This window comes from Cucurbita moschata, unplaced genomic scaffold, assembly GCF_002738365.1.
Source record: "Cucurbita moschata cultivar Rifu unplaced genomic scaffold, Cmos_1.0 Cmo_Scf00071, whole genome shotgun sequence".
In the NCBI taxonomy this organism is placed as follows: Eukaryota; Viridiplantae; Streptophyta; class Magnoliopsida; order Cucurbitales; family Cucurbitaceae; genus Cucurbita; species Cucurbita moschata.
Genome location: NW_019268587.1, coordinates 136,284 through 146,584, shown reverse-complemented (window position 1 = coordinate 146,584; position 10,301 = coordinate 136,284). Strand labels below are relative to the sequence as shown.

Genomic DNA, 10,301 nt, shown 5'->3' with positions numbered 1-10,301 from the left:
CAACCCCCTCTGGAGTTTCAGCGACGCAACCGCTCCTGGAGTTTCAGCGACACTGCTTTCGGTACTTTCCTTCAATTCTCTAGCAGTCTTTGTGAAGCTAACTCGTTTCTGTTTGCTCGTAACGTAGTTCTCACAAGGACTCATAACAATCTCCGCATCAAATACACCTTGTTCATAGCCGACAGTTTTTCATACATATTCGACAGCGTCTTCAACAGACCTGACGTTGTCTTCTCCTTGATAATGTTGAACGCCACCTTTCTGGATAGCGTCAACCAGATCAGCCCCAAGACTTGTCGATCCTTGACCTTCCACTGTTCCGTGGTCATGGTATCCGGCTTCACCCCAACAGAGGTTCGTGAAGATCTTTCTGGTACAGATAATCTTCAATCTGCATCTTCCAGAAATCGAAATCGGATCCATTGAACTTCTCAATTCCAATCTTTGAACTTTCCATCTTCACAGATCGTGGTGAATTTCGCCTAGCTCTAATTTCCACCTGGCTCTGACTTCCGCCTAGCTCTGACTTCCGCCTGGCTCTGACTTCCGCCCGGCTCTGATACCAGTTGTTGGGGATAGATATCAGTCGTTAGCTCTGATACTAGTTGTTAGGATCGCACAACAACGCACACACTCGATCTAGATGAACACAAAGAAAAGGATAGAGAAAATTGCAAGGAGAACTCTGGCTAAAAGAATTTTTTTATTTGATGATTTCAGGTATGTACAATAAGAGAGAGTACAGAGAATAGAAAGTACATTTTCAAACCTCTACCGGACCAGATATATATATGGTATAGTTTACTATATATAGCTTTACCAGATTTAGCCATCTACTATATATAGCTATTTACCATATATAGCTTTACCATATATAGCTTTACTATATATAGCTTTACCAAATATAGCTTTACCGGATATAACCGTTGACCAAGCTATAAATAAGTATCAGGCTCCATAGCCTAACAACATATTCCTCGTCCACAACTTGCTCCGATGAGCCTCTCCTTGCTAGACGTGGCAACGGAGACTTCAATTGGGTCGTTGACGTTGCCGACGTTCTTGGGGATCTTCCTTTTCCTCTCTCTTTTGGCAGCATCTTTTCCGTGTGCGATATGTTCTCTCCCTCTACCAACTGTTAGATGAAGACCTGTGATTTTTCTTTGTTTAGTTTATTCACGTTTTTTTCTTGAGTGAGTTAGTTGCATTTTTTCGTAGGGAGAATTTGACGCATGCAACTTCCATGTTTAGATGTTTAGAGGAGAGTGAAGCAAGTTCAGCCACTTTGGTTATTTTTAGCGTAGGTTTGTGTTTTAAATACAACAATTAAAATGAGAATATACGCACTATTTTTTGCAACAAGATTCATAGTCTTCATCCTTCTACCTTCCATTGTTCGTTCCTGTTCTCACCGACATCAGTTACGAAGGTTGAAAGATAATAAGTGGCATTAGAGCACCCAGGTTTCAAGGTAGAATAAGATGCATACATCATGGGGTCCATCCCGGCACGCGTGCAGGAAAGAAGGGGTAGAAGAAGGAGTCGGCTGATGGCGGGCCAATCTAGTGCTTGAACTGTGGGAAGGAAACCACCTACGCAAGGATTGCTGGAGCAAGCCCAAGAACAAGGAGAAGGTCCATGTGGCCCAATCCGAAGAGGAAGAGCCGACACTTTTCATGGTGAGCGCATCGATGTTATCTATTTTTCCCAATTCCGATTCCAAAAACATAGAAGCAATCAACGGCGGCGCTGCTCTGGTGAGCATCATCGGTGAGGAGTCGATAGATCCTGAGGAAGAGCTCCAGTTGAGCATCACAAAGGCACTGACTGGGGAGCTGATTAAGTTGGAGGAGGAGCGAGTGTTCGCTTAGATCGGTGAAAGGGGAGAGCAGCACGAGCACCAGCGATGAGTCCTTGACACAGGGGCAACAAATTATACGACCGAGGCTAGGTCTACGTTCTTCAAGCTCGACTTGGGGATTCGTGGGACGTTGAAGTTCGGCAACGACTCCATCATTGAGATCAAAGGGCGTGGCACCATCCTGTTTATCGGCAAGGGTGGCGAGCATTGCAAGCTGACCGACGTTACTTCATCTTGAGGCTTAAGGCTAACCTTGTGAGCTTGGGTCAACTCGATGAGGCCGGATGCTACATCTACATCGAGCGTGGGTTGTTCAAGATTTGCAATGATCGACGATGGCACTTCACGCAAGTCTGACGCATGGCAAACCGCCTCTACATCCTGGAGTTGAAGATAGAACATCCGTTTAGCCTCTCGGGCAGAACCGAAGAAGCAGCTTGAAGGTGGCTCGCAAGGTACAGGCACTTGAGCTTTCCTGCTCTACTGAAACTACACAAGGAGGAGATGATGTATGGTTTGCCAGCAATCGAAGACGCGAATAGGCTGTGCGACGGGTATCTTATCGACAAGCAAAAGCGTACCCTTTTTCGTATTAGGCATCCTACTCTGTCGGTGAGCCGTTGGAGCTCATACACGGTGATTTCTACGGGCCCATCAAGCCAGCGACCCCAGGCAACAAGACTCTTTTCCTCCTGCTGGTTGATGACAAGAGCCACTTCATGTGGCTGATCCTGCTGCAAGTGTAGAGTGAGGCGGCAGAGTCGATTAAGTGCGTTCAAGCACGTACAGAGGCTGAATGCGGGAAGAAGATGTGAGTGCTGCGCACGGACCGAGGCAAAGAATTCACCTCGGCGAGCTTTGACAAGTACTGCGACGAGCTCGATGTGCAGCAACACCTAACGACGCCCTACTCCCCCTAGCAGAACAGGGTGGTAGAGCGCCAGAAGCAGATCATCATCGGGACGGCAAGATCACTGCTTATTTCGGGGACTTATCAAGATTGAGTTCATCCGAATAGAGAAACAGCTTGGAGACATCTTCACCAAGTCTCTGGCATGGGTAAAATTTGAGGAACTTCGCTCGGAGTTCAAATAATAAGATAGATATACCATGTAGAAGGAGATTATTAGATAAAATCCTATGATTTTTTCTTTATTTAGTTTATTCACGTTTTTTTTTTCATAAGTGAGTTTGAATTTGACTCATGCAACTTCCATGGGTAGAGAGGAGTGGCTCGAAGTATAGCTTTCAAGTATACCTGACCACTCCTGTATAGGTTTGTGTTTTAATTACAACCATTCAAATGAGAAATAAACGCATTGTTTTTTGCAACAAGATTCACACTCTTCTTCCTTCTACCTTCCGTTATTCGTTCATGTTCTCACCCGCATCAAAGTTGTGGAGGTTGAAAGATAACACCAACTAACCTCGATGTTTGGGGTTGAGATGGGAAGGGTGTGTGGTTGGTTGACACTTGGGTCGAAATTCTCACCGTTTTTTCGAGTATATTCTTTTGTATTTAAATTAACGATTGTTACAATAAGAATATAAATATTTTTTCGTCTACAAATTTATAATTCTATCCATTTAGCTCTAAAATTATCTTAAATTTAACAATTTAGGTCTTGAAGTTGAAAATGATTGCTACATTAATTTTCCTTAAATTTCTTAAGTTATATTCCTTAAATTTCGTAAGTTATATTGGACCTCCATTTAAAAATTGTTTAAAGGATTTAAATTTATTTGAACTTAAAACTTTCAAAACTAAATCTAAATGGATTTTAACGTTTAGAGTATAAATTGATATAAAATTTTGGGTTAGTGTGTTAGAAAGAATCGAGGAAACCAAGAAATGCATGGCTGACCACATTGAATAATACTCATAAATACAGACCACAACTATCAACTACCTTCCATCTCTATTAATTTCCTCCCAATTCTTCCTCATCCAAACCAGTTTCACACATGGACATATCATTACGCTTTCACTCAGCAATCACCGCAGCGGTGATTCTTATGACGGCCATCTGCCTGACTTCCCCTTGCCCGGCCGACGCCAAGCTGTGCGGGGACTGCATCAGGGACAGGATGGCGCTGCACTGCCCAGCCTGCGCACCGCCTCTTCGCTGCATGGCGCAGTGCCTGTGGGGCGGCGGTTCAAGGTCGAGGTGCGTTAAGCAGTGCGATGGCGGCGGTGCATGGGCGAGGCTGTGGAGTTGCAAGCGTTGCATGCGGAGTTGCAAGTGCAGTTGTACCTCTTCTTCTTCTTAGAGCGTATAATTATTATACGTAATATTATTATACGTAATATTATTATACGTAATATTATTATACGTCTGAAGCTTTAATAATCTTAATCTAAATCAAATTGGTTCCATAATTAAACAAAAAATAAAAATAAAAATAAAAATAAAAAAAAGGAGGGCTTAGCTGATCCAATAAGTAAAGGCAAGGCCAGCCAGCAAAAGGGAGAGAGTGACATAAGAAATGGCGAAGGGCGTTGAAGACGTGGAAGGGGATGGTGGAACTGCTGCTGACTCACCATCCCCCTCCGACATGTCGTCCCTCGATCCAACTCCTGTCGTCTCCGCCTTCTGTTGTTGGGCCTCCACATGCACCTGCAGTTTGAGGCCCTTCTTGCACCTCTCCGCTCTGCTACTCGCGAAGTAGCGGATTCCCTCTCCGTTTAAGGCCACGATATCTATGCCGTCCCTATACTCCCTGATGAACCTGCTTACATCGCACGCTTTGTATTCCTCCTTCCTTTCCAGCTCCACCACGTTACCGTGTGCCACAGAGTACGCGAACCCTACCCCCAACATTACTTTTTTATTTTTTATTTTTTTATTTTTACTCCTAATAAACCCGGTTCCGATTTCGATCCGATGAACCGGGAATCCCAAAACAAAATTTCTCACCCAAAAAACGCATTAAAAAACAAAAAGAAAAAATGGAAAAACGAATGGATCTTACAGATCTTATCTCCGACTCTGAATATTCGACCGGCCGACCAAGACGCAATGTTCGAATCCACGTCCCATCCCCTGTCGCCGCCGACGACATGGTGCGTCTCCGCTCCGGCAAAGGGCGCCGCGGTGGTGATAATAAACGCCGCCGTCAAAACCGCTGCTAGGTTATTGGTCGGAGTGGGCATGGCGCTGTCTTGATCTCGTGTGAGTTAAAATAAAATGAAAGGAAAGAAAATGAATATAGTTTTTTTAAGGCTCTATTAACCAACTAAACTATTATGTTTTTATTTTAAAATTTTATTATTATTGTTTATTTTTAGTTACTTTGTATTTATTTATTTTTATTTTTGTTTATTCTTATGGCCACCACTTGTTTGAACTTACACGCTCGGTATAACGTGTGGGTATGGGTCAACACGCGAGTCTTGAGTTGCCCAACTACAGTCTCGAGGTGGATCACATCATATAGGTGTACTACATTTGAATCATGGGGAAGTTTGGGCTGCGTTTCAAACTTGGGTCACATAAGAACTTAAACAACACCCAACCTGCGTTTGGATCCAACCCAAAATTTGACTTGCGGACCTACAGGGAGACGACCGCCTCTGTGCTGTAGTACCCAATGCTGATCCGTGGGCCTTGTTGATCCGCATCAACCTACAGGCGCTAGGATTGTGGCACGCCGTAGAGTCGGAGGAAGGAGAAACGATCAAGTACCCAGAAGGATCAGTTGGCGTTTGCTGCCATATTACGGTCTCAAATCACGAGAGGATTGACTGGCGAATCTGTCGATGACTATTTCAATGCGGATCACGGGGCTCGCCACCGGAGCAAGCTCAAGAAAAAAGTCCATGTGGCCCATTCAATTGAAGGTTTGCTCCTCAAATCGATGAAAGAGACGAGCAGTAAGAGCACCAGCGATGGGTCCTCGACACGGGGGCGACAAACCATATGACCGAGACCAAGTTTGCATTCTTCGAGCTTGACTCGAGGTTCGAGCTTTACTCGGGGATTCGTAGGACGGTTAAGTTTGGTGACGGCTCCGTCGTTGAGATCGAAGGGCGCAACACCATCCTGTCCGTCGGCACGGGAGGCGAGCACCACAAGCTGACCGACGTCTACTTCATCCTAAGGCTCAAGGCTAACCTTGTGAGCCTGGGTCAACTCGATGAGGCCGGCTGCCACATTTCCATTGAGCGCAAGCTACTCAAGATCCGCGATGATCGACGACGGCTGCTCACACAAGTTCGGTGCACGACAAACCGCCTTTACATCTTGGAGTTGGAGATAGAGCAACCAATCAGCCTCTCGACTAGGACCGAAGAAGTATCTTGGAGGTGACATATAAGGTAAGGGCACCTAAACTTTTCTGCCTTACAAAAATTACACAAGGAGTAGATGGTGCATGGTTTGCCAGCAATCAAAGAGGTGAACAAGCTGTGCGACGGGTGTCTCATCGGCAAGCAGAGGCGCACCCCCTTTCCATCTCAGGCATCCCTACTGCATCGGTGAGCCGTTGGAGCTTGTTGACAGCGATATCTGTGGGCCCATCAAGCCGGTGACCCGAGGCGGCAAGACCCTCTTCCTCCTGCTGGTCAATGACAAAAGCCGCTTCATGTTGCTCATTCTGCTGCAAGAGAAAAGTGAGGCAGCAGAGACGATTAAACGCATTCAAGCGCGAGTAGAGGCCGAATGCAGGAAGAAGATGTGAGTGTTGCGCACGGACTGAGGCAGAGAATTCACCTCGACGAGCTTCGGTAAGTACTATGACAAGCTTGGCATATAGCAACATCTAACGGTGGCCTACTCCCCCAGCAGAAAGGGGTGGTGGAGCACCAAAATCAGACCATCGTCGGGACAACAAGGTCATTGCTGATGACGGCCGGGATGCCCGAGAGGTTGGGGAGAGGCGATAATGACGACCATCTACCTCCTCAATCGGTCGCCAATGCAAAGCCTCAACAGGAATACACCACACGAGGCCTGGTACAACAAGAAGCCAGCGGTACGTCATCTCCGAGTGTTCGGCTGCATCGCATACATGAAGGACGCGCGTCTCCACCTCGCCAAGCTCGATCCTAGAGGGCTGAAGGTTGTCTTCATCGGCTATGAACCCAAAAACAAGGCGTACAGTATCTATGATCCTACGGAGAGGCGAGCTCACGTGTCGCGCAACCTCATCTTTTACGAGACCACCTTCTGGCAGTGGAACGACGTGATCGAGACAGACCAAAACCCAAATCAATTCACGATGGAGTACCTCGTCACCGACCAAAACCCAAATCAATTCACGATCGAGACAGCATTAGGAACTGTCACCGCCACCAGTAGCTGCGTCGGGCATGCCTACGCCAACCTCAACCACAACTTCGGCTGCACCCCTTGATCCACTGGAGTTTGCAATACCTCGTACTACAGATTCGATGCTGGATGCCGATCATGACGATGGTTTGGTGGGCAGGTACCGGAGGATGGAAGGCCTACTGGGAGGAGGTGAACCACCTAGATTGGCGGCAAACGAGCTCGAAGATCGGAGTTCAAACAATAAGATAGATATACGATAGGGTTTTAGGAGGAGATTGTTAAATAAATCTCTGTTGTTCAGTTAAACCTTTCCTATTTTGTTGTTAAAGTAATCCCTATTTCTTAGATTAAGCCATACCAATTGAGTGAGTGGAATAGCCTAGATAGGGAGGACATTAGTTTAGTTGCCATTTTCTTTTCTATTTTTAGGATATGTTGTTATTTAAATATGGTAATTGAATGAGAAATTGGTCTTGAGGAAATATTCTCTCTCCCTTTCGTTTGAAATGGGTCTTTGAAGAAAAGTATTGAGCGGCATGGGTGTGCCGATATTACGCCCAAGGCCATGTGTCGGAGGTTGGATAATGCATCCGCTCTCTGATACGGAGTATGTAAATGATATGGTATGGACACGGGAGAGCCAATGTCTCGATATAACTCATATGAATACATGTTTGGGATGTCTAGACGTTATGAACAACACGTGGACCCTGTAAGAACCGGGCTGACTCGATGACTCTAAAAGACGGGTAAATTTTTTAATAAAATAAAACAACCCAAACTTAAAACATATCAAACATTATATCAAATAAAGATGGTACAAAGTATTTTAAAACACAACACAATAGTTAAAACATAAGTTAAGGGACGACACAAAAGGGTTGAAGGACGAAGGGTGAGGTTTGCCTATGGCACCTGCTCCAGAGTCCGCTCCCGACCTCGACCAGCTCCTTATTTCCTGAAAAAAATGGAGAATAAGGAATGAGTACAAGACTCAGTAGTAGGCTCTTAATCGTGTCCTTGATATGCTAGGGTACCACACTTTTTCTTTTCATGTTCTTGTTTTTGTTCTTGTTCTTGTTGTAAATTCTTGTCATGTTTCTTAATTCGTTCTCCAAGACACTCCCCTTAGGACTTACGGTACTAGACATAAACTTGTCATCCTGTGTCCGAAGCTTCATGCGTTCCAAGCGACATAGTCTTAATACCTACTCTCAAGGCTTCATGCGTTCCAAGCGACACAGTCTTAATACCTACGCTCAAGGCTTCATACGTTCCAAGCAGCGTAGTCTAAGTCATAAACATGATGTACCGTGGGAGGTCTTAAAGATTCTAAGTGCACAAGGTCTTACTACTTTTTTTTCCTTAAGGCACTTGCTTTAATTATTTTTTTTTCCTAGAAACTACTCTACCCATTTTTATTGATGAGTAATGCATTTAATAAATAGGAACTATATGAATAAATATCTTATCCTTGCTGACAAAATGAGATTTATTTTAATAAAAAATATAATTTTTTCACGATTGGATAACATAAATTAGTACCCAATAATTTTCACAAATCTAGTATATAACATCTAATCATCCACTTTCTCCATATATTTCTACCCAACCTAAAAAAAAAAAAAAACAAAAAATTCAAACATATAAGACTATAAGTAGTGAATGGAAGTATAGGTAGAGGAGTAACACTTGGGTACTAAAAAAATATAGATTTCAATCAATTGAAATTGTTTATCCAAATCTTAACATTCTATAATTTTAGAATGATCAAATTATGTCTCAATTTAAAACTAAAAGGTATGATAATAATATTTGCACATGAATTTCTTTAATGTCGAAATCAAATAAAGGAATGAAATAATAATACATTCAATAAAAAAAATTTTCACAAGTGAGCCTTTGGTGTAGTGATATGATTCTTGCACATTAATTCTCCTTTCTTAATCGAGGTACATACATGAAATTGTAGTAATGCAAAATATGAGATAATGATGGATAGATATCATATCTAAGTCTTGACCATATATATTTTATTTACATGTACTTACACTCATAAATATATTATTTTTTAAAGTTCATAGATTTATTACACACAAACCTTATGCATATTTGTGGTCCCATGGTCTAGTGGTTAGGATAATGGACTTTGAATCCAATAACCAAAGTTCAAATCTTGGGTCCTTCTCCATATTTCTTTACTTAAATTTTAATGTGTTGAAACTCTTTATAGACTTTGAACCAACTTTGAAAGCTCATAACTTGGTGTGAATGATGGTGTGAAAAATTCATGAAAAATATTGGGAGTGAGAGCAAGAAACTACCGTTGTAGTCCATAGAAGAAGATTTGGGTGGTCGGAGTCCCATTTTTCTTTTCTAGAAGGATTCCCCATAGTATTCATGAAGAATTCTAAAATTCCTGTAGTCCATAGAAGAAGATTTGGGTGGTCGGAGTCCCATTTTTCTTTTCTAGAAGGATTCCCCATAGTATTCATGAAGAATTCTAAAATTCCGGTCTAAAGGCAGTTACCGTGAGTTTTTCCAAGAATAGGAAGGAGGTGAATGAACGACTTTGAACGCTCATAACTTAGCATGTGATGGTGTGAAAAATTCATGAAAAATATTGGGAGTGAGAGCAAGAAACTACCGTCGTAGTCCATAGAAGAATTTGGGAGTCCCAATTTTGTTTTCTAGAAGGAGTCCCCATAGTATTCATGAAGATTTCTAGCTGAAATTCCAGTTTGAAGGCAATTACCGCGAGTTCTTCCAAGAATAGAAAGGAGGTGAATGAACCGACTTTGAACGCTCATAACTTAGTCTTTGATGGTGTGAAATTCATGAAAAATATTAGGAGTGAGAGCAAGGAACTACGGTCGTAGTGCATAGAAGAAGATTTGGGTGGCCAGAGTCTCATTTTTCTTTTCTAGAAGGATTCCCCATAGTATTTATGAAGAATTCTAGCTGAAATTCCGGTCTGAAGGCAGATTACCGCGAGTTCTTCCAAGAACAGAAAGGAGGTGAATGAACCGACTTTGAACGCTCATAACTTAGTTTGTGATGGTGTGAAAAATTAATGAAAAATATTAGGAAGAAGTTTGTATTACAATCTAAATTTTTTTCGAATAAAACGAATTAATATGAAGTCTAGATCAAAAGATATGAAAATG

General features: G+C 42.9%; 1 protein-coding gene across 1 annotated transcript; it reads right to left on the bottom strand.

Moving 5' to 3' along the window:
- Nucleotides 1–3,703: 3,703 nt before the first annotated feature.
- Nucleotides 3,704–5,067, bottom strand: LOC111438108 (cucumber peeling cupredoxin-like). The gene is made up of 3 exons (XM_023076047.1): nt 4,835–5,067; nt 4,284–4,670; nt 3,704–3,875 (listed from the first exon to the last, which is right to left on the bottom strand). The coding sequence occupies exons 1-2, from the start codon at nt 5,013–5,015 to the stop codon at nt 4,288–4,290; spliced, it is 564 nt and encodes a 187-aa protein (XP_022931815.1). The 5' UTR covers nt 5,016–5,067; the 3' UTR covers nt 3,704–3,875; nt 4,284–4,287.
- Between the last annotated feature and the right edge of the window lie 5,234 nt (nt 5,068–10,301).